The 25,916-nt window shown below is 37.9% G+C and overlaps 1 protein-coding gene across 1 annotated transcript in view; it reads left to right on the forward strand.

Annotated features, from left to right (window-relative positions):
* The window catches only part of LOC122801843 (kelch-like protein 9), a 414,260-nt gene that overhangs the window by 261,171 nt on the left and 127,173 nt on the right, over positions 1–25,916 (forward strand). The window contains exon 6 of the mRNA XM_044071492.1: positions 23,569–24,364. Within this exon, the coding sequence (XP_043927427.1) occupies positions 23,569–24,364 (796 nt within the window). The remainder of the gene's footprint in view (positions 1–23,568; positions 24,365–25,916) is intronic.

The raw sequence follows: 25,916 nt of genomic DNA on the forward strand, positions 1-25,916 counted from the left end.
TTTATCCAAACTGCAATATTTATATCCTGACCTGTGCCTCCACCAACCCTGGAAATTACCGTCCCATTAGCTTGACAAGCCTTATCTGCAAAGCCATGGAGAGGATCATAATGGATCTCATAAATAAAGACATAGGGAACTTGCAGACTTTGGATCCAACCCAGTTTGGCTTTGTCAAAGGCAGATCATGCCTTTTAAACTTGGTTGACTTTTTCGAAACAGTCACCAAGGCCATTGACGAGGGAAAGGCAGTCCATACAGCCTACCTAGACCTGGCGAAGGCTTTTGATACAATACCTCACTCGGGTATCATTGAAAAACTCATCAACTTAAATGTGAACCCATACATTACAAGATGGGTTGCAAACTGGCTGAGTGACAGAACCCACAGGGTCAGAGTTGCTGGCGCCATGTCAGACTCAAAGCCTGTCACAAGTGGTGTCCCACAGGGCTCAGTCCTGGGCCCACTCTTGTTTGGCATCTACTTTTCTGAAGTACAAGCAAACACAGGAGGGTTATGGCTCTCAAAGTTTGCAGATGACTGCAAACTGGGCGCCGTAGTTGAAAACACATCCGACACAGATATCCTTCAGAAGGGTCTCACAGAAACGGATAACTGGTGCCAGAGCCATGGCCTAAAGTTAAATGCCAAGAAATGTATAGTCATACCCTTCGGGGAAAAATAAGGTTACCCCTAGCTACCATATAGGTGGCAATCCCCTGAACACAGAAGAAGCTTTTAGTGACCTGGGAACCCAGGTTGACAGTAGCCTTTCATTCGACACTCATATTGCTAAAGTAGTTAGGAAGACCTTCTACATTGCCCACCTTATCATGAAGGGATTCACATCTAGATCAAGGGAAGTCATAGTCTCCCTATACTCATCACTCATCAGACCAATGATCGAGTACAATGCCCCATTCGGAATGTATCTGACCTGACACTTGCAGCAGCTGGAGAGGCCACAAAAGTTCCTCACCAAAAGGATAAAGGGTCTCAAAAATCTGTCTTATGCTGCCCGACTGAAAGAACTCCAGTTATATTCAGTTGCTTACCGCTTGCTCAGAGGTGACCTATGCCTGACATACAAGGCCATGTCAAACCCAGATTTGATGAACATGCTTCATCTCAAAAAATCTAGATCCCTCAGAGCCACAAGGGTGGGAGACTTAAACCTCAACACTGTTATTAATAGGACGTGCTGGAGGGATAGATTCATCACCCAAAGACTCCCTATGCTGTGGAACAAAATCCCGGTTTATGTGAGGCAGAGCACCTCGCTGGCCTTGTTCAAGAGGAATCTTGACCAATGGATGGGAGATCGCAGATACACCCCAGGGGTTACCTCAGTGTCACTGCTCGACAGAGGCACAGCAAAATAATGGGCATAGTTTCTCCAAACTAAAGGGGTGGCGTAAGCCACAAAACTATGGACAAGGCTTATAAATGCCCTCGGGCAGATAGCCTAGTATGAACCTATGAACCTATTATTATTGCTCCTTATTATTATTTAAAAAATAACAAATAAAAAGATTGCTGGAAAGTCACCAAAAACAGACACCAGGGAAATAAAGTAGTTTAATCCAGGAAACACTTAAAACATAAACGCCACGCTGCACATACGTTTTCGTCATAATCCAGACTTCATCAGACAATGAAATAATACACAGAGACAGACCTTAAATAATACATTCAAAATTCCTAATCAGTAAAATCATACATCCAATAATCCACTTAAGATCATTAATATAATTAAATAATTATAAAACTTTAAATATATATCACATAAAAACTTGATTAAACCCTATACATAAATAGGAAATGTATAAAACAAAATATGCAAATATATATATATATATATATATATATATATATATATATATAAATGTAGGCATATGTGCACAGAAAACTAATTCATGGCTGAAAAATAAAATTATTTTTATTTATTATTTATTTATTGTTTTAAATTTGTTTTTAGATTTGTGCTTAGTAAATGTGGTTATAGTAGGTTGAAACCAAATAATTTTATTTTTCAGCCATGAGTTAGTCTGCTGTGCATATATACCTACATTTATATATATAATATATATATATATATATATATATATATATATATATATATATATATATATATATATACACATATATATTCTTTTATAAATTTCCTATTTATATATAGGGTGTAATCAAGTTTTTTATGTGATATATATATATATATATATATATTTAATGTTTTATAATTATTTAATTATATTAATGATCTTAAGTGGATTATTGGATGTATGATTTTATTGGTTAGGAATTTTGAATGTATTATTTAAGGTCTGTCTTTGTGTATTATTTCATTATCTGATAAAGTCTGGATTACGACGAAAACTTATGAGTAATGTGGCATTTATGTTTTGAGTGTTTCCTGGATTAAACTACTTTATTTCACTGGTGTCTATTTTTGGTGACTTTCCAGCAATCTTTTTATTTGTTATTTGTGGTTCAGAGATTGTGTTCTCTACTATTTCCTTGGTTTTGGTGGTCCATTATTTAAAATTACTTCAGTTGCAAGCACTACTACCACCACCTCTGTTACCATTCACAACGTGAAGATTAAACACTTGTAGGAATGCACAGTCCAAACATGACATCATGAGTGTTTTTAGAGCTAGTACATATTCAAATATATTAATTTCACAGCTGGAAACTTGGGCCAAAGATTAAACACTTGTAGGAATGCACAGTCCAAACATGACATTATGAGTGTTTTTAGAGCTAGTACATATTCAAATATATTAATTTCACAGCTGGAAACTTGGGCCACATTAAGTGAATATCCAAAGCAAAAGATTTTCTCCCACTGATCTCACTCTGCCTAGGACACTGAATAATGGGAAACCTGACTAAATGACCACAGATAAATGTCAGCTAAAGTTATCATAAAAAGGTCTTCTTTATAAACACTTGGTTAAGGTTCCACAATGTCAAGAGCTGAGTCTGTTTTATTGTGGAACAGCCTCACATTCATATACAGAGAATTGTATGTGCCAATGGGATACATGTTCTACTGGTCTACCTATATTTATTAAAATATTTCTAAGGTCTGTCCCAGAGATACAGTGGAACCCTATCCAGAAAAATATTTCACAACAGGATGTTTCTGTGATAACAGTGAGGACTTGCATATCCCAGTTACTGTAGGCAGCACATGACAGCCAATGGTCAGACCTCTGTCTCTTACACCAAATTTCTATACAGGATCGATAGATGTTTACTCCTGAAGAAGGTGTTGGATAGGACATTAAGGAGCACAAGAGTGTAAATGACATAATGCAGGTCCCTTATATAGTCTTAGAGAAACCAAACAAGATAAAATAAAAACTAATAGTATAAAGAATATTAGGGTGCAATGAAATTTGGAAAGAGATATGGGTTACCATTTGTCGCCATTTTTTCAGTACAGTTACTGTCTGGGCAGTTGTGTTCTGCAAAAAAACATGGAGAGTGGAAAGTGTCCTGATATATTAGGACAAAATAATTGCTTAGTTTTCTTAAATAGTCGATAAAAATATGCAAAGGAATCATCTAAGTATAAAATGAAACAACAAAAACAACTTAAATTCTACAAGACTGAGCTTTTATTTTGAGAAAATATGAAGTCTGTTTGTTAAGCATGGTTTATCATTCAAAATTTCACATTTCCATTAAAAAATATACCACTTCTTACATCTGAAAATGTGGCAACCTAAAGCTTAATAGTTTATTTATGTTTTATTGTGATCATACATATTTGCTGCATCTATATGGCAGATATCTGGCATGTGTGTTGAGCATAGTACTACACAGTGCACATTTTTGTAAGTGGCATAATAGTAATTCTACATTCAAAACAATACACTACTGTAGCGAAACGTTTCATAAGTCTGAGCTGCAGAATTCATAAAATGTGAAAAATTCCTTGGTGTATCCAAGCAGATGAAAAAAGGTTTCTACAGTTAGGATAGCAGGAAATACTGAGCATCCCGTAATAGAAAATTCCAAGACATGACAAGGCATTGCCATCTATTGCATTTACTGGAACTAGAGAATATTCTTTGAGTGTTACAGTAATCATGAACAGAGCCTGCCTGTTATGTCGCTCACTGGTGTTTGCAGAGTGCTTTGGGAATAACTCACCACACAGGTTCTGTTCCTTCTGCTTCTAGGACCTGAGAATGCATTGTACTGTAACACGACTGTGAATTTTAACTTTTTAATGTTGTTGGATGCTGCTGGTTGTGACAACTGGCCTGTGAACCATCCATCCCTCTACATGAGCTGTTGTTCTAAACTGTCCTTTCCCCAAACAGTTGCACAATTGTGCCTCATTTTTTAGTTATACTGCAAAATGTGAAAATATTTTTGGCAATTGCAGGGAAACAGCATCTAAGAAAACCTTTGAGGCATATATAACTCTTTTAATGCACATTTTTCAGCAAAAATTGTGGAAAACCTATTATTCTGCTGCAGCTGGGCAACATTATAACAGGTGAAAAATTACCATACATTTGGTAGCCTTGTGTAAATCATCACTTCCTTCAGCTATGGAGTTTTGGCTTCTAGAAATTAACAGTCTCTTACTTCCAAGTTATTATCTCTAGTATGTTGCCTGAATGTTTCTTGTACTATAGAAACCTGACAACATTTTCTTAATGTCAGAAAGAATGATGATATGTTGCAACGTTTCTTCTGTCCTTGGCATTCCAAGATAATTTGGCAAACTTTATCCTTGACAGTAAGCTGAACATCTCCAAGGCTGCTCTGTTGAGGGCAAAACAATCATACATCCTTGAACAGCAGGCAAATGAAAAATAGCAGAGAAGTGCTAAGGTAAAACAAGAAAAATAATTACCAAACCCAGCAGTAACATTAATGTACGCCATTCTGCAAGAGGGAAATTTCAAAAATAACTTTTAGCTGCAATCATTTTCATTACATGAAAGGAGTAAGTACAATTAGCTTTTCACAAACAAACTAATAGGACATGACAATGAATGACTGCATTGCTCTTCTTAGGTACTAAGACTCCCATCTATGACTAATTTAAATGTTTATTGGCATGCTATTGATAGCCGCGGTGGTACAGCAGTAGTGTTGTTACCTCACAGCAAGAGGTTCTCCCGTTCGATTCTCGGCTTGGCTTGGGAGTGTCTTCTGTGTGGAGTTTGCATGTCCTCCCCGTGGTTGTGTAGCGTTCGAAAGACATGCGTGTGTAAATGGGCATGCCTTCGTTGAAGGTTTGGCATTGAGCTGGCACCTTGGCGTTTCGTAAAAAAAAAATTACTGTCAATCATTAGCGGACTGGAGTTCAGCTGTGGCAATCCCTTACCGGGAAAAAGCCGAAAGACAAACAACAACATTGGCATGCTACTGATGATGGACAGCCGAGAGCTTTAGTGTCAACATCTTTGCCTCACATCTCCAGGGTGAAGGTTCATTCCTAACCTCCAGTCACTGTTAGCATAGAGCTTTGCACATTGTACTCATATTTTTATGTGGTTTCTGCAGACACTTCTGTTTCCTTACACTGCTCAACAGACATTCTAATTCACTGACTATTCTTTATTGCCCACATATATGCTGGGTTTATCATTCATGTTGTGATGTATTCTGTGGCTGAATTGTTTAAGAGAAGGACCTCTTTATTTACCCAGTTAAATATAAGAAAATTAATAAAATGCGGGTACAGATGCAGCTTGGTTATGACTTTCCTATGGAAATAATATTAAAACACTGCAAATTTCAGTTGAGAGAGTAACGGAGAACTGCTGAGTTCTGTGCCTGTTCAAAACAGATAAAAATATTCTTAGCAACTACAAAATCACTTGGAAAGCATTAAAACTCAATGACACATATGAAGAAACAGAATCTGTTTCCTGAAGGAAACATTTTGTTGTGCCATTCATAGTGATGCTTATGTACTATGTCTTCCTGTAAAACAACACATGTCCTCCAAATTAAACCAGTAGCATATTACTGACTGTAGAGTAGCTAATGTTGCCTGTGGCAGAAAAGACAGCTCAAGGCATGCAACCCAGACATGCATGGGCATTACTGATAAACCGTAAGGCAGTATATTCATAACAAAGAACTCTATTAAAAAGTGGAATTGGCCAGAAAACATTCCATAGCTGCTGACCCACCCCAGTGTTCCATTCTGAAGAGTGCCATCAGGATCATTTATGACTGTGGAGTACAGGTCTGTCACAATCTTTAATTCTACATCTAAAGCAGCACTTAAGCATCTGTATGAGAAAGAGCCTTAAGTCAGAGGCACCTGAATGTGCAATGTAACCAAGACAAAGCACTACTGACTGCAAAAGTACAAATGGTGTCTCAAGTAACCATTAAAAACCAACAAAAATCTTCTGTGAATATCCTAAAAGTTGGGACCATCCAGCCAAGGACTGAGGTAGAAATATTATTGGATAGTCAGTCAATGTTTTGTGGTATCTGTTGTCAGATAATGCTGAGACATGAAAGAGGACCAAAGTACAATTAAACCATTGGACTATTACCATCAGAAAATGATATGATCATAACCTTGCTTAGGGCTGTTTTAGTACTGTGACTACTTTGCAGATAGGAATTACAGGGATTCTATACATCCTGAACTGTTGGGAAGGACTTAAGCTGCTCGTATACCAATTTCTTAAAAAGATTACTTTCAAATGGAAGGTAACAGATACAGCAGGAAATTCCCATACCCACCAGTACAGGGATAGCTAGGGTGAAACGAAGGGAGTAGTCACCTAAGGTGTAAAGTTTTAGGGGGTACAATTAGTCTTCAGTGCACTTCAACACATTACTGACATTGAGAATTCAATGCCAGTAATGTATTTTCAGACAGAACCAAAGCAATTTAGTGCTGGATGTTTGGCTTGACATAAACTGTAGCAGCTGCTCAATTCAAAGTTGATGGGGCACCAGATCTGAGGATGGCACTGGGCATCAGAATAGTTAGGTACAGCTCCAAAGACAATTTCTTAAGGATGGTAATGATAGGTACAGTTGCAGCCTCCTACCCCACTCCCTTCACCACAGAATGTACAAAAATGGAGGTACATCAACATCAAAATCTGATTATTAATGCAATAAAGGTATCTTTGTTATGCTATCCAAAATGTATTCTGACATACATTTTTATTAACTGAATCAACGCTCTTATGTAATCAGGAGACAACCAATCCAAGCTGTCCTGTAAGCCGTGCTGTTTTTTTCTAGTTGGGTAATATGGTTTCTGTCATAATCACTGTTATCAGCTACGTTTACCCTATTTTTATATAAGGCTGGGTTTCGCATTAACTGTTTCCACCTTTCCTGATTCACAGCCACTCCTTCATCTTCCTTCATAGTCATATCTGACTGTCATAGGTCTTCTCTCAAGCAATTCTTCCATCCAGACTGCTCAACTGTCCTTATTTCAGTGGAATGTTCCTGTTTTCAAGCCTGATTTATTACTGCACAGTGTACCTATTGTTGGAATTACATCCCTATTTTCAGGCTTGTTTTACCCCTTCAAACAATTTTCTGAATTCCACTCATCAAATGTATCTATTAAACAGAAAATCATATTACATAACTGTCATACTAGTGGCATTAATAATTTAAAGAAAAAAGACACATATCGTACATCTCCCATTTTCACACATCTCCCATTTTCAGTAACAAAAGTAAATGATGGTATAATTTTGCAATAATTTCATTAAGGTCTACAGATTTTACACTGTCTCTTTGATAATGTGCTTATATTTTCCCATCATTTTTGTCAAACATTTTTACTTGAACTGAGAAAAGTTATGGGTGTTTTGGTATTCAAAATGTATGCTAATTAGGTGTACACATTTTTAAAGGACTTTGTTCCTATTTTTCAGTACCTGTAGATTGAGAGATATGCTTCTGTCTCTTAGCTGGCCATCCTGTTCTCCTCTCTCAAATATACGTTACCAAATCATTTCCTCTTTTCCTGCACATTTAACCAAACTATTGTAATCAATCCTCCTTAATCTCTTCTGCAGTTGAAACACCTTTGGCTTCAGCTCTGATGTCCTCCTATCTTCATCTGTCTCATATCTCAAGCATTTCATCTGCAACACCTCAAGTTTCATCAGCTGCTGTGTCTTCCCTGCCCATGTTCCATGCGCTGAAGAAATAGTGGTCGCACCACTGTTGTATATACCTTCATTTTTAGCTTCTTTAGCATTCTTCTGTCACACACTACCCCTGACATTTTGGGGCACTTAGTTGCAATACCTCTAATTCCATTTTGACCTCCTTATTCGGATTGTCCTCATCCTCCTCACATCTCCAGATACTTGAAGATATTAACCTGCTCCACTATTTTCCATTCCATCTCAATTTTCAACTTCTTCTGATTCCCCTCATTTACTGCCATGGTCGCTGCTGGTCTATACACAATTTCATCCACTGAGCTTTCAGTTCTGCATTCCACCTTGTCATTTGCTGAAGTTCCTGTTGACAGTCATCTTGCATTGCTACAATATTTGCATGCAGCAGCTCTGTAGTTCTGTCCCCTTCAGCCATTTTGCTGATGCAGTCCATTACCAGTATATTTAGGTATGCACCTAGATGTGAACCACGATGCACACCCACTCCTACTGTGAACTTCTCTGTGATCTAAACAATGTTTGTACTTGTATCATTCACACCTTGTAAACAACCTGCAATAATGCTATCAGTGTTTCCAAGACTTCAGACTATTGCAGGTTTCTTGGGGCATAGTTATATCCTTTCTCCATACTAGGAATGCCCAGTTGAACTATTTCTTCATCTCCAGCTTCTTCTCCACAATCTGTCTCATTGAAAACATCAGGTCAGTTGTACTGCATTCTGACCTGAATCTGAACTGCTCATCCCAATCCAGATTTTTACTATTCATCCAAGGCAGCATTTCTTTTCAGTACAACAGGAGTTTGATACTTTTTTACTGCCTGCAGCAGTGAGTATCACAATATTTTGTACAATGGCTGGTCATGGTACAGTTTCACTTCATGAGGGCTCTGCTGCATGGGAGGAGAAACCTCGTAACATTCAAATGTAGCCACTTTGTGAAGAGAGAAGATGAGCTTTCCACTGGTGATGAACTAAGTATTTTTTTTCTTTTACTTTTTTTTGTTATATAAAGATGCTGACGTTTAGATATTTTAGCAGTATGTTTACCTGCATTGCAGAAGGAGGATAAAGCTGAAAATAATGAGGCATGGGGTGGGATAAACAAAGGGCCAAAATCAAGGACAAATTTTAAATATTACTCAAATTTCTTAAATGGTTTATAGATTAACTCGTTATAATCTTCAGTGATTTACCAAAAAAATCTAAAATTCTATGATGGACATTGCAGGACAAGGACAGAATGCAATCTTTTTATATATATATATATATATATATATATATATATATATATATATATATACACACACACACACACACACACACACACACACACACACACACACACACACACATACACACACACACACACACACATAAACATTTAATAAAAGCTGGTTATCTGAAATACATGCAAATTAATTAACCATAATCCCACCTATGGAACAGGTTCCTCATCCATGTGAAGCAGAGTTCCTGCCTAACCCAATTGAAGTGTAACTTGGACAATTGGATTGGGAACAGGAAATCCATCCCTGGTTTGGCATCTATGTCTCTAATGGACAGAGGCAGCCTGCAAATGGTTTATCTCCCATGCCCCTGCTTACACTTATCGTGGATACCAGAACTTGTCAGAGATTTGGGATGTATGGCTAGGGTTAAAAAGACCCTTGTGGTCATTAGTGTAGTAAACACCTATGAACCTATGAACCTATGATTTTGGGGAAGTCTGTGGAGGAAACTGGCTATCTGCTGTTATTAGCTCATTATTCTGTCTTTCTGATTTGTGAGAAGCAACTTGTAATATTGTAAAGTGTGGCAACTTTGTGAAGCAAATATGACAAATGCATAATATAGCCATCAGATGTCTGAATTGTGGACATAATTGTGTTTGTAACTGTTGGGTATAGGCAAGGGTGGTTTGGATGAAAGGAATTGGCCCTCTTGTTATTTGTTCATTTTAAACAGTCTATCTCTGGCTTTTCAGGTCTAGTGTACATTTGTGAGAAGCAAGATGGACTACTTACCTGGACACCTGATATGCATTGATACACTAGATATAAGGGCCGGGGCTGTGGGAATGACTAGCTACCTTCTGTTTGCTTATTATTATTATGGCTTTGCGGAACTAACATGATTTGTGTGAAGGAATGTGGAGTATTTTAATGTGTGGCAACTGTCTGTGTGGAGCAAAGGCAAACTACATTACACAGCCCTCCTCTTATCCCAATCAGATGGCTGAATTTTACACAAACATGCCTATAATTGATTGATCAAAGTTGCCCTGATGAAAATAACTGACTCTGTTGTCACTTGCTCAGTTTAAACAGTGATCACTCAAAAATAAGGTATAAAATGCATCACAGAATCTCCAAACCTTCAGGGCTTCTTAGGAAATACTAGCCCACACACCACAAGTCTGTATAAGTGGATATGCCATGGGCTTAGTAGTCATCTCTGACATAAACCTCAGCCAGTCTAAAACTAGCCCTGCTCAGAAGTGGGCAGAGAAGCTTGCTGTAGCTTGCATGCTGCCCTCTGGGTGATGGCATTATTTCTTTAACTTTCCTCCCAAACATTAGAGGTCACTATATCTTGTGTTAGACTGTGGGCACTGTGATCATTATTTCTTTAACTTTCCGCACAAATATCAGAGATCTGCACAGAGAATCACTACAGCTTGTACTGGAACAAAGTGTCTTAATAACAAGTCGGAAACATTACTGTAATCATTACTTTTATCACTCTCAAAAGTACAGTTGTGGAAAATCTTAATATAACAGGAGATGTCTTTTTCTTCACTATTGCAATATTTTATATTCTTTCCCTGCCAAGGGTAGCCCAACATCCAGCCAGTATACTAAAGCCTTAGGCTTTTATAGACATTGTATGTCATGCATATGCTCCCTGCTCAAGGAGTAGGGTGTAAAGGTGACATACGGTTGTACATACCTCAGAACTGAATAGACCAAGGAAGAATAGGAGTCCTTGGAAGCAGGAGGAACGTGTGCATCTGGAAAGAGAAAAGGAAAATAGCAGAGCAGAAGGGAGGGAGTGAGGGAGTGAGCACGGCAACAGTGAAGAGAAGGACAGCTACTGCTGTGGTGCGATTGTACACAAGTGTACTGTGTCCTTCCATATCACTGTTGCAGTATTCCTTACCAAAGGGAGAGTACAAAAGCTCAAGAGGAAACTTGGGAGGAGGAAACCCAGAAGAGCTTACAATAAAACCATGCAGGATAGTTCTGGCAAAGCCAGCCCTTGTTCTGGACACATCTAACTTGTAATTTTTAGTAAAGGTATGTACAGAGGTCCAGGTAACAGCCTCAAGGCTGGAATTGGTATCCAACCCTTTGAAAAAAGCACCAGAAGAAGTAATGGCCCTGGTAGAATGAGCCTTTACAGAGGCAGAAAGGCTTTTCCCATGAAATGAATAGCAAAAAGAAATGGACATAAAGATTCAGGAAGAAATAGTTTGCTTAGAAACAGCCAAACCTAGAGCCCTGCTATGGAAAGAAGCAAAAAGTTGCTCAGATTTTCGAATGGCCTTAGTCTTATCCAAATTATATCTGAGCTGCCTATCAAATCCAAGCTGTGAAGAACCATCTCACAAGCAGACTGTGGAGAAGGAAAAAGGAGGACAAATTAATAGGCCAATTAAGAGACAATTAATTAACCATCTTAGGCATAAAAGAAGGATTACTACAAAGAGACATCCTGTCCCTATGAAAAATCAGAAGAGCTAGAACAGCCATAAGAGCCTGAAGTCCAGACACTGTCTTAGCTGAAATAAGGGCCAAAAAGAACAGTCTTCCATCTACAATGTTGCAAGGAAGCTAAAGCAACAGGCTCAAACAGACCCTGACTTAATTTTTCAAGAACAAAATTAAGGTCCCAGAAAAGTGGAACAAGCTTTCTGGGAGGTCTGATGTGAAGGATGCCTTTAAAATTTGCTTGACCTCAAACCTAGAGGCCAGAGGAGCAGTTAATGGCAGACAAGCAGAAATAGCTGAAAGATAAGCTTTGATTGCAAATATGCCAACCCAGCATGGAGCAATTCACACAAATAATAGAAATCCAGAGAAAATCTCTTCCATTTGGGCATATAGGATTTATTTTTAGCGGGTTTCCTGGCCTCCTACAGAACCCTATGCACGTCCTCAGATAAAAGGTGCCTAAAATAGATCAAAAGCCTATCACCCACAATGTCAGTTGAAGAGTGGCCAAGTAAGTATGAATGTGAGTAGGTCCACCCTGTGAGGTAACTTGTGGTGATTGCCCTTGAATAGGTGCAGAAGAAGAGGGAACCAATGCAGCCTAGGCCAAAATGGAGTCACCAACAAGATTATGGGGAGGTTTGCTGCATGGTAACCAACTAAAGAACCAGACCACCAAAATTGTTATGTAGAAGCACAACCATCCAAAAATATAAGACTGGAATCCAACTTTATTAAATAAAAACTGAGTTAAGTGCTTTCTTTCCAAAAAACTTAAAGAGACTTCTTCAGAACTTTAGTTCTTATATCTTTGGATTGTTGTTCTTCTACATAACAATTTTGGGAGTCTTGCTGTATCTTGAGCAGGACCCTCAGAATGAGAGAAAGGGGGAGGGAAGGTGTAGAGAAACATCCTCTTCCAAGAACAAGATAGGGCATCCATCTGCCAGACCAGAGGACTTGGAAAGAGGAAGTTGTCTGTTCAATGGGGAGGCAAAAAGATCTCCCTGATGGTACCCCACTAACAGACAATGTCTAGAAACAGATCTCTGCAAAGCATCCATTCATGAGCTTGCATTACGGACCTGCTCAGAGACTCCGCCACTGTATTCTGTTGTGAAGAAATATATACAATCTGAAGAGTTATTTGATACTGGACAGCTAGATCCCAAACTTGAACAGCAAGCCTGCAAAGAAGTTAGGACAGTGCGTGCCCCCCCCCCCCCTTCCTTGTTGATGTACCACATTCACTGTGGTATTGTCTGTAAAGATTTTGAGAGTCCCTGGAAGAAAAAGTGAATGAAAGGCTTGAAGGCTGAAAAGGAGAGCTCTTATCTCCTTCATATTGCTGTTGTCTGACCTCTGATGAGACTCTCTACCCTCAAGGTACTGAAAGAGATTCCCCACCCTGCATCTGAGGCATCCGAGAAAGGTTCCTGAATAGGGACTGGGGGCTGAAAAGGAAGTTCTGGGTTGAAAGGCAGCTGATGAATCCACCACTGAAGCTCAGGCTTGAGGCATAGAAGAAAAGGGACTAAAAAAATCTAGAAGATGACACTCTTGGAGCCATATTAACTTTAGAAAATATTGTAGTTTTCTCATATGGAGGCTGGCTACAGGTACCATAGGAATGGTGGAGACAATGAATCCTAGAGCCCTGAGTAACACCCTGGATGTAATTGAAACCTGAGGAAGAAGGGACTTAAAAAAGGCAATAAGAGAAAGAGCCTTGGGAGGAGGCAGGGAGGCCAGCATAGGGACGGTCTGGAGCCTGCAACCAAGAAACACATGATCCAGGACTGATTTCTGGAAGTTTATTGCAAACCACAAGCTTTGCAAGAAACAAACAGTATTGTGAAGGTGCTGAAGGAAAGTCTTGGGGAGGAAGCCTGAAATAATAGGTTGTCAGATAAGGAAAGATTTGAACTTCTCTCATCCTGAAAAAAGCAGTCACAGGAGTGAGGTGTTTAGTGAAAACCCTTGGGGCAGTATAACAGCTAAAGAGCAAGACAGAGAACTGAAAATGCAAGGAAGAAACAGAAATGCAAAAACTTCCTGAAAAAGGGATAAATAGGAATGTGAAGATAACCATCCTTGAGATCCAAAGCATGCAAGGAAGAAGAACAGGAAACAGGGTCTGAAGAGATAACATCCAGAAGAAAGGGATCTTCAGAAAGGTGTTGAGCTGAGCGAGGTCAAGAATGAGTCTTCAGGTGCCTTCCATCCATACCTCTCAACTGTACCGAATTCTCAGTATTTACCAGTTTTAAGGGCAAGATAATGACGTGCCACAAATTCCCAAGTAGCCCCTTTAATTCCCGAATTTCCCGGGTTGTTTTTTTTAAGTTGAAGTCTTTGCCGATGTCATCTAGTGCAGGGGCATGTGTGATAACGTCAGCATCGTGAGGCATACTGTCAGCCTTTTGAAATTTGGCTGAGTGCTCGGACTATGTATATTGGGTGGAATCTGAATATTTTCCCATTTCCATTTCTGACACATGGTTTTCAATCTCTGAATTGAGAATGGTTAAATATTTCTGGGTAAGAAGAAGTGGGTGGCACAATACACCACAGTTTAATATTTTTAGCAAAGAAAATAATCATAAAGGAATGTGAAACAGTAGGTAGAAATGATACGTCTAGGCTTTCTAATTCTCACCTGACCTGTTGCTTATTTTACTTTAATGAAAATTCATTGGTTTTACGCTAAATGCAGCTGCTGTGATTTCTGGTATAGAACAGTGTCATACAGTATATGTATGCTTCATTGAGATTTGTGTTGTTATATTATTGTGTAATCATGTTTTTTTTTATATATTTACTAGTTAGGGTAGGGTTATTTGTTATCATGTAATGCTAGTGCTTCAGATGAAGCTAACACTTATCTGGCAAAGCAATCCTGTTAATGTTAGAGGCACTGAATGTCAGTAAACTCCAGTTAAAAATGATCGCCCCTCTAGCTGTATGCAAAACTCGTAAAACATTTAGTTTAGATTTTGCTTTCTGCGAGTTTTAGAAAATTACACAAAACATGTTTTTTTTTTTTATTTTTGATTCTGAGATACGTGACTTGCTTGTCATTGAGTGAACTTGCACCTGGGCTACACAGAGCACAGTTTCTTTAAGGGCTGCAGACTTGATGCCTACACAAATATTAGCAGGCATTTTGATCTAAAACTAGGCTTAACTAATTTCATTGTAAATCCAGGTTCATGAAACTTTAAGACTCTGAAAAAGCCTTTGAAAGGACTGTGCTGCATAATAAAGCAGGTATCCTCATTAGAAGTAACACTGAACCCACTCCCTTCTTTTTTTGCAACTTTTTCTAACTTTTTGCAACCAAACAAGGCTTCACTGTGATTTACTGGCCGCATGACAAGTGAGTGGCTGACATTGGTTTTATTGAATTCTCTCATGAACTTCTGGTCCCAGAGAGACGCAAGACATGTTTTTTTTTTTCTGTAAATTTCTGAGTATGATTAGCATGACAAGTTAGGGATTCCAGTTTATTTCTGTGATTATTTTAGTAACATTTACTCAGAAGTTGACAGTATTTCCTGACTTAAGCATTCCTAAAGGATACACAACTTAACAGCTGTTTTATTCCTAATGTGGATTTATCATATGCTAAACAGTAGTGTAATGGCAGTGCTGTGTTAAAGGAGTTCTCACTGCTAAGCCATATGAAATAAAAAGTATAATACAGTTTTGGCCCAAGATGCGTTTTTATTATCTGGTATGCTGCCGTTGTTTGTTGTGCTAAGCTGACAATATGATGGGGTGCCAGTTTGAGCAGTTCAGCTGATAAACTGTGATTTGGCAGTTTCAGACTCAGTCCCTCAGTGAAACAAAATGGCACAAATAATGCACATCTAAAATTATGCTGCAAAGTTTATTTCTATTTACCAGATATTTGCATTTAACAAATCATTCTTTAATGTTCAGACAAGATGCACATTTATATAAATGCAAGTTGTTTGCTTAATTCCAGAGTCCAGACTAAAGATATGTGACGGAATGCGGAAATACTGGATATTACAGTTTGCCAAATCTGACCAATCAGTATAGTATGATTTAACATAATTGAACACAAGATGTTTTGACTCAGAGTTTGAGTTAAGCTAGCAAAGTGTATGTGTGTGTTGGGGGGGGGGGGCAGTAGCCAGTGAGGGTACTGGTGGCTTACCATTTGGTGATTATGGGTACAGTGGATGTTTTGAAGTACATCCATATATAATATTTATATCTACCTGTATCTCTTTATATATATATATATATATATATATATATATATATATATATATATATAAATAAAACGGGAACACTACTAAATCTTGAACTTTTGAAATCTCAAATTTCAAAAGCTCGAGACCATGTAGCCGAAACCGCACATTACCGAAAGACCAGAAGCACAAAATTCAAAATCCCGATGGTAAGGGATTTTGAGTTAGCGCTTCTGGTGTTGCGGTTCAGGTAAGTATGTGTGTGTAAGTGTGTTTGTGAGGGGCTTTAGTGTGTGTAAGTGTGTGTTGTGACTGTGGTGTGTGTGTGTGTGTGTGTGTGTGTGTGTGTGTGTGTGAGGGGCTATAATGTGTGGGTGTGAGTTTGCCTTGTGTGTATGTTTGTGCGATCTCGGAGTTGGAATATTAAAGTCGGGTGGGTGTGGGGGCACAGCCCCCCACATGGGGGTGCAGGGGGGCAAAGCCCCCCTACTTATCTTTAGTGTAGGGTGGGTTGTTTGGTTATGGGGGGAGGCTGTGTATATGTTTGTGTGTGTGATGTATGTATGTAGTACATTCGCAATTTTGAATTTCGCGCTTTTAACATGTCAGTAATGTGGGGTTTAGGGATTATAGTCTCGGAATTGTGAGCTTCGGGATTGTGTACTTTCAGGATTAAGTAGTGATTCCATATAAAACATATATACACATGCACATAATGTATAGATAGGTTAATATAGGTATAGATACAATATCATTTTTTAATCAAAACTGTCCAGATTTCAGTTTCTCTGTGAATGTCCAACACTTTGTCAGGCAGACTAAGAATGTTCCTGAAAATTCATACACATAGTGACGTAGAGGTATGTGTTATTGACTTATATTCCGTGTGTTTTTTTATTATTGATTCTGGCTGGGTTGCCATCTGTGTAATGTCTGTATATCCTTATTGCATGAGTGTGAGTTTTTACCATGGTCTCTGTTTTCTCTCTACATCTAAAGTCATGCTTATAGATGACTTGTTGATCTTCCAAATTGCTCCTTTAGCACCGTGTGTCAGTTCACTGTGTGTGTGTGTGTGTGTGTGTGTGTGTGTGTGTGTGTGTGTGTGTGTGTGTGTGTGTGTGTGTGTGTGTGTGTGTGTGTCTAGATATATATATATATATATATATATACATATATATATATATATATATATATATATATATATATATATAACATATACATATATATATAAATAAATATACATATATATATATATATATATATATATATATATATATATATGTCTCTCTCTCTCTCTCTATATATATATATATCTATATATATATATATATATATATATATATATAATCACAACAAATAAATCCAGCACTCCAAAGCAAAAAAAAATCCACAATCAGCAGAGTCACTGTTATTGATCAAAACAGCCCTGACACATAATAATAATAATGCAATAAGCTTGGCTTGTTCAGAAAAAGCATCATCCATTCTTTATGTTGGATCTGAATTTCTGAATTTAAGCATTAATATTATTCAGTATTTATAGTCATCTGTCACTCTGTCACTCTTTGTTTTTTCCCCAGACAACAAACAACTGCATTTATGGCTTATACAATAAATATATATATCTTGATTTATTATCAAATTAGTTAAAGCCTAATCCTCAATGAACAATAATTATTATGTTAACAGATGTTAAAAATATTAGATTTGATTGACAAATCAAAAATCATTCAAACAATCTGCTCAAATGTTTTTTGAGTACTACTGTGATTTTTAAACTTAAACCTAAAATTTTTAAACTAAAACCATAGATAAATGCAAAACTACTGCATGTTTTTGTGCAAAAAAAAATTTTTTAAAACTGTTCACAAACAAAATTTTTAACATCAACAATAATATCAAAGTCACGACAGAAAAAAAGAATTATACAAACCAGGCCTTTTATCAAGCACACTGAGAACACTGGAAAGAACTGAAATTTAGTAAGGTTAATATTGACCAAATTATTTAAATCATTATCACTTTATGCTTATTAAAGTCCCAAATTCTATTGCTGAGACATCCACGAAAATTCGTTGAACTTTTACATCCGCTTCCACGGTGTTTCACTCCCTGTAGTCTAAAGGGATGCTTATCTCTTGTATTCTGTGATGGGATGTCAAGGCATCAGAGCTCTCAGAATCATTCCAGTCCTATTGGGTATATTTGAAGAATATTCAGAACCACTGAACCACTGGTCCCTTCTCCCCTTCTCCCTTCTACCCTTTTTTTTTTTTTTTTTTTTGGCCTTGGGCCTCTGTTTATGTTTGTCCACCTTTTTATCTTTTTTCCAGCTTTACATTTCTAGCCGTTGCGAAATAGCTCATCACTGATTGTATTCTCTTTCTTTCTATTTCTTCATCTTTGCCTGTGTATCCTTGTTGCCCACCATGTATTACATTTCTGTATATTCCAAATTTCATAGTTCAATTGTGCTGTCAATATTGGCAACACTGCTCAAGTTGTCAAAACCAAATCTGGCATTATCACAAATAGATGTATTCAACTGTATAAAGTATATATAAACAAGAAACTATAGATATCCATTTTGGTAGTTTCTCACTGTCAAAGACTTTATCATCATTATTAGTTAGAAGCCTAGGACCAGCATGTATAATTTAATTTTTGTAATAGGCTAGGCCTTTAGTAGCTTTTACTGCCAAACCCAAACATGACATGCTTGCCTGTAGTTGTTAGTTCTTTGAAGCTCTTTGTTACTTTCATCGGTTTGTTTTGTTTGCTATCTTTGTTAACGTTTTGTTCAATTCCTTAAAAAAGCATAAAACACTTTCATTTATCATAAAATTATTAAACACAATAAAATAAAAAGTTGAGCCTTATTCCATATTACCTAATTTAATAAAATAAAATGTTATAATCATGTGTATTAAATGATAATGTTAATGTTTTACCCTGTAATGAACGGCACTTATATCAACGTGGTTTAATTAGGCCTATTTTGTTTGTGTATTTATTTGTCTGCTACTAAAGGCCTAGGTATCTACCAAAAATTATCCAGTCTTTATTATATATATATATATATATATATATATATATACATAGATATACATACTAACATACTTACAGATCACACTATAGAGGTGTAAGAGCACATTCTAATACCCACTATTCCATTATTGTGTTATACAATATTAGTGTAGAAGCAGTTAATTTTATTTTTATAAAAGAAAAGTGTATTTCAGTTTTGCGCAAGTTCAAAGTTTGATACAAGTTCAAATATTAATATAAATAAAACACTGCTGTTATTATCCTTCTGTTTATTTTGTGTTTAATATTTTGTCTGTTCTTTTGTTTACGTTTAAAAGTTGGTATCTGCAATTCCATTGGAGTGGACAGGGTAATATAATTATGTGTGCATATTTTATGTTACTCAAACTACAAATTATTGGCAAGTTGTACCTATTTTTCATGGGCCTTTGTCCAGATTTTTTATGTTTTCAGGTTGAGAGGTATCCTTCCTGGGAACCAGGAACATTCTGGAATAAAACCACATCTCCTCCTGGGAAGGGGGAACAGCTTGAATGGTGCCTTGTGATAGAAGGTCCTGAAATAGTTATGGAAAAAGCTATTCCTGAGGAGGTTGATTGATGCCCAGACAGGGAAGAAGGGATTTCCACACCATGAAGTATTCCTGACGGATGATGGACAGACCCCAAGCATCTTCACTGATCCTTAACCAACTGGGAAGGGAAAGAGTAAAGATGAAGATATAAAGGGACCTGACTGAGGAAAAGGGAAAACAGACAGATAGAAGCAGGTTTGTCTGGAAAAAGAGGTTTCTGAGAAGTGGAAGTCTGAGTAGACTTAGCAGGGGGAATCTGCCTAGAACCCTTTTTACATCTAGGGGGAGGGCGAGGCTGTCTGCGAAAAAAAGCAGGTTTAGAGGGATAAATCTTTTGGAACTTGAGAATAGGAGAAACAAAAACATGCTTCAGTCCCTGCAAGGCCTTCGCTTTATCCTGCAGAGACTTAAAAAGCCCAGCAGTTGCAGAACCAAATAGGTTCTTATTATCAAGAGGAGTATCCAACACTTTAGCCTTAATGTCAACAGGCAAAGGCTGGAGACAAAGCCAAAACTAATGTCTCAATACATAACTAAAAGCAGCAGCTCTAGAAGAGGCATCAGTTACATCGTAACTACATTTAATACAGTGGTGGGCTACTTGGAAAGTGAAGCCAAGTCGAGAAGTGGCTGAGGTCTTCCCTTCAGAATCAGGAAGGTTAGAGATAGCCTGGGAAGCTTGAGAAAGAAGGGCTTAAATATACCTGGTCATATGGGTCTGGTAATTAATAAACTGAAAGGTCAAAGAGGCAGTAGTATATACTTTCTTGCCCAGCTATTCTATGGCCCTATGGTCCTTGTCTGAAGGAAGCAGTTTAGTAGAAGGCAAAAGCTCTGCGGGTTTGTCAGAAGAGACTGACACCACAGAGAGTTCAGCAGAAGGACATTTGTAGAGAAGTTTACAGTCATCAGGCACCTTGTAAAATCCATCAGGTTTCTTAGGGGCTGGAGGATGAGAGTCTGGGGCCACAGAAGCACCAGAAAAAGTATCAAAAAGTGCAGCCAAGACAGGAGTTAAAGCATAGGGCTTAGGGGACTTCATCTGGAGGAGCTCATAATACCTTTTCTGAAAGCTAGAAACCTGAGAATGGTCCCATTTAAAGTACAGCATCATACGAGAAATAATATCCCCAAAATATAGTTCTTCAAAGGGAGGGTCTGGACTAATAGAGTCTTCATCCTCAGAGTCATAATCCAAGGGAGAAGGGATCTGAGAAGAATATGCCAAAGACTCTTCCTCAGAATCTAAGTCCTCATCAGCGGAGTTCTGCTCTCTAGGCCTCTTGAGTGTGGTAGAGAACCAAAGGGGATTGAGTACAGAAACTCCTTAGGGAGGCTTCAATGCCATCAATGCATTAAATAATCCCAGGGTAAAAGCCTGCCATTCAGACCGGAGATCTTTAGGAGCGGGGAAATATGCTTTTTTTTGTTTTTCTTTTGAGGTACAGCTGTCCTAAACACCCCAGGAGGTTCAGACCCTTGCCTACATTCAATTAATACAGTAGTAATCTCCTCTTGAACAAGTATCTGCAGTATCCTCCTTGGACCCTCTGAAATAATCAGCTGAGGTTCCTCCTCAGTATCCAGAACAGACGTCTACAGAGCATTAGAGGATGTGCGAAAAGTCAGATCCATGCCGACCTCTAGTACTGTTGTAGCAGAGGAATTCGCATAAAAAATGTGTAATCCTTTGGGCATTCACCAGCCTCAAGAGAGATTTTGGGGGAGGCAGGACAGCAGCTAAATCAGACCAGCCTCTTTTGGTCTTTTTCTTGGCGGGCAGCTGACCTTCAGGACAGAAGGATTCTGCCAGAGCACCTTATGCCAACAATTTAAGACACTGGTTCTCTAGGTAAATGTACTAGGAGGAGAGATGACTATGTAGGTTCTGAGGGACAAATGCTTGGATGATAGAACACTTTGTATGGTCATGAGAAGCACCCAAACAAAAAGGACACTGCTCATGATGATCCTTATGGGGAATCTGCCTCCCACACCCACTTTTTTTAGGATGACATGTAAACCCACAACACTGAAAAAAAAGGAAGGATAAGAAGAAACTCCAATGGGGCACTTATCTGAAACATGACTCCGTAACCAGCACAGAAGAACGAGCTTTTAGGCCAATGATCAGTGATGGTGTTCAGACTGCAGCAAAGACGCTCTGAGGTATGTACATTTGTATGTCATATTTATGCCTACAAATTGAGCAGGGAGCATATGTGTGACATACAGCATTTATAAAATCCTAAGGCTTTAGGTACACTGGGCGGATGCAGGGCTACCCTTGGCTGGGAATCCCTTTATTAAGGAATACTGCAACAGTGATATGGAAGGACATCTTCCGATGCATATATAAGTGGCTATCTTTTGGGAGAGTCTTAAGAAGCATGTTGTTTAGTATATATGTCTGAAAGCAACGGTTTGAAATAGTTATGTTCTATTTGCTTTTTCTGTTTCATCCTAGTCTGACATCCAAGGGATACACAGACTGTGGCAGTCTTTTGAAGGTAGGGGTGAGGAGCCATGCTGTATATACAGATGACAGCTGCAACTTGAAATATATGGTCATGGCCATTTGTGCCATAATTTGCATCTCAGTCTAACCCCAGAGGGGGATATATAGAAGGTGACTATTTCTGAGGGGGTATGGAAGCAGGTACTTTTCCGAGATAGTAATGCATCCTTGCAAGCATCTTCCACCTCTCCTTTGCTGGTTCTGCCATTAATTACCAGCACTGCAGAGGTACATTTTCCTGAAGATAAGGCAAACATTGATCGGTTTCCATTTTTTTCTAATTGTAGCATTTGCAGCCCAGGCCAACATCATTACTATGCACACAATACACATCTTTGTGAGGCATTACTGCACTGCAAGGAAGTAAGGCTAGAACTATTACTTTTAATGAACAGAAAATACTAGTGGAACATATGTTTTTATCAGGAAAACAATATAAGCCAAATATGCCTGAACCAAAACACCTCTCCAAGAGAAGTGCACATTTACTATTCTTCAACCCTTTGACCTGCTGCCATTTTCACATTTTGTGAGGCCTTGGCTTCAGATCCTTTGTGAAGACAGTGGAGTTGAAAAAGTGAGTTGAAAAATCAAGGCATGGGTTAATTTTTTACTACATAATTGTCTTGCAACACCTTTGCAATGCTGAATATAGAAGTTGAAGATGTCCTAAGGAGTTCAGTGTCTCAGAAATCTACAAATCAGGATAGAAATGTAGACTAGTGTCTGTACTCAGTCTCCATGGCCATCACCAGCTATTGGATCATAGTCTTACTCCCCTTCCTCCGTCTCCTCTCATTATTATCTTCATGTTTGATATTATAGATCTTGCAACAATGGATAGGTTAGCAATACACAGTTGCAATCTGTAATTTGAAAATAGATGCCATTATGCAATTCTGCATTTGTAAGGAGACATGAACAGGAAATTTTCTTAATGGGCAGAAGCTATGTTAGCATACTGTTTGATTCATATGTCTCTACAATCAGTTGGTAACACCAAATAATTCTGTTAAAAGATGGGGAGGGTGACCTGTGATGACTACTTATCGTGCTTGGCTCACAACTACCAGGCAGAACTAAAATACATAATACTTCCTGGCCTCACATTCTATGCCATTTCCACATGTTCAGATTTCCATTTATTTATAAATTCATTTCAGTAATTATATATGTAATCATTCATGATTGTTTTCAGGGGTCTGAGAACTTTGTCGTTGATGTATATTAATAACATAATCTTTGTATCATATACAGAGGAAAAATATTGCATAGAATAGCTAATGCCCGTTCATTTTTTTTCAATTCTTCTTATTTATTTCTTGCAGGTTACTTTGGAAAACTGTGTAGAAATTGGAAATGTTGCTACTGCATACTACCTCACAGAAGTGAATAAGTATATTAATGAGTATATTCTAAAGAATTTTTCTGCTCTTTTAAAAAATGGAGAATACCTTAAGCTTCCTGCTGATAGATTTGCCTGCATCTTATCAAGTAACAAGCTAAAGAATTGCTCGGAGATGGATCTCTTTAATGCAGCCTGTGCCTGGCTTCAGCAAGATAACTCACGAAAAAGCCATACTTTTGAGTTGATGAGTAACATTCGCTTCCCACTGATGTCTCCCCAAGAGCTCCTAGAGATTACTCAAAAAGCTGATTTTATGCGATCAGACACAGCATGTGTCAATATGCTTCTGGAAGCAAGTAACTACCAAATGTTACCCTATATGCAGCCAATCCTTCAAAGTCCAAGGACAAAGATACGCTCTGATGCAACTCATCTGGTCACACTTGGTGGAGTACTGCGACAACAGCTAGTTGTGAGCAAAGAGTTACGGATTTATGATCAAACATCCCAAATGTGGAAAGCATTGATGCCTCTGGATGTTCCGCGGTATCAGCATGGCATAGCTGTAATTGGCAATTTTCTGTATGTGGTTGGTGGGCAGAGCAATTATGACACTAAAGGTAAAACTGCAGTTGATAGCGTGTTCCGTTATGATCCACATTTTGATAAATGGATGCAAATGGCTTCCATGAAAGAAAAGAGGACATTTTTTCATTTAAGTGCTCTGAAAGGCCGACTCTATGCAGTTGGTGGCAGAAACATGGTTGGTGAGATAGGTAAATTTTTTTTGTCACATCTTTAAAGCATGTCATGTTATTTATTTATTTGCCTGTCTGTTTATTGACCATAGTTGTTTTTCTTTTTAAGATACTGCTTTTTATCTGTATCTGATGTTGGTTTTGCTGCATTTGTGTCATAGATCCTTTTCTGTGAAGTATAAACATGTATTATCCAAGCCCTGACTAACTGAAACTAATAAAATAGGGAAACGTTTACAACACTGGAAGAGCAGCACAGCAGCAGGAAATGAAAGATTTTACCCTGGCACCCATTTCTGTCTTGTGTAACTCATATTGAAACTCATCTGCTATTGTACTTCTTCCCGCCATTGTAGCAAAGTTTTTCAGTTCCTTATCTCAGAGAGGAAAAGGTACAAGATTCCCTTCTTCAGCTTGGGGCCACATTTAATTCTTTGAGACTTTCCTCATGGCAGGTATTTCTGATGGATGTTAATCTTTTTTGTTCAGCACTTCAGAGCATTGAGAGACTCTTACATTCGTTGCTCTGATTTAAGAGCACTATGAGACATATTTATTGCTCTGAATTTTTTTACTACAGCAGAAAGAAATGGTAACTTCAAATAGCAACATGCCTACATTTCTTTAGTATCATATCCCAGTTTCTTGAGCCTTACTCTTTAAATAGTATGTTTATGAAATATATTTTCAAGGGGGGGTAATTTAAAAGGAAGAATACATTTGACTGCCATCATCGAGCCCCCATCACCCATCCTTGTACTTCACATTTAGGGATTTACTTCCTACTTAATTATTTATTCAAACCCTGAGACTGTTATACCTAGCAACAGTAAAATTGCTTGTTTTAGCATTCTTAGAGTGGCATAGACTGCTACTGAAAATGCATTGTTTTCAGGCAAGTGGTGTCAAATAGCTAAGATGAAGTGAATCTGGAGTATGTAAAGGTATTATCCCTATAACAAAAAACATATTTGACTTTTTCCAAGGACAGAGATATCTAGCAGGCCCAGAATCAGAGTGAAAAATAATAAAGACTATATGCTGAAGACATTACTGGACTTCTGTTAACACAGCAAACACCAGACTAATTTACACCAGAGTAAAGACATTATGTGCTTTTTTTGTGACTTATCTTTTATTGTGAATTTGATAACCTTGTCTATTTTGTATGTGGATTATTATCACTCTATTTTTAAGACATGCATGTAAAAATGTTGCATGCAGACTATGTCCATGGCAAAAGTAAACAGCAGGGTTAGACTATGGAATTACCACCATTCAGAAAACAAATTTCCCTCACTCCTCCCTTGTAGATCAACAGCCATGGATATGGACTTTCAACTCTTTGCATTGTCAGTCTGGTTGAGATGAGCATTCTGAGACATTGTAGCCTCATGTACTCTGACAACCCACTTATTCTTAATAAAACAGTATGTGATAAGTATAAATACACTTTAATGCTGGAGGCAAAACTCTGTCATACAACCAAAACGAATAGTATAGAGGTTGTCATGACAATTGCACCATGCCTACTGTACTGTGTAAAGACCCTACAATTAAAATTACTTAT

This window comes from Protopterus annectens, chromosome 5.part0, assembly GCF_019279795.1.
Source record: "Protopterus annectens isolate FY-2018-M chromosome 5.part0, PAN1.0, whole genome shotgun sequence".
Classification (NCBI taxonomy): domain Eukaryota; kingdom Metazoa; phylum Chordata; order Ceratodontiformes; family Protopteridae; genus Protopterus; species Protopterus annectens.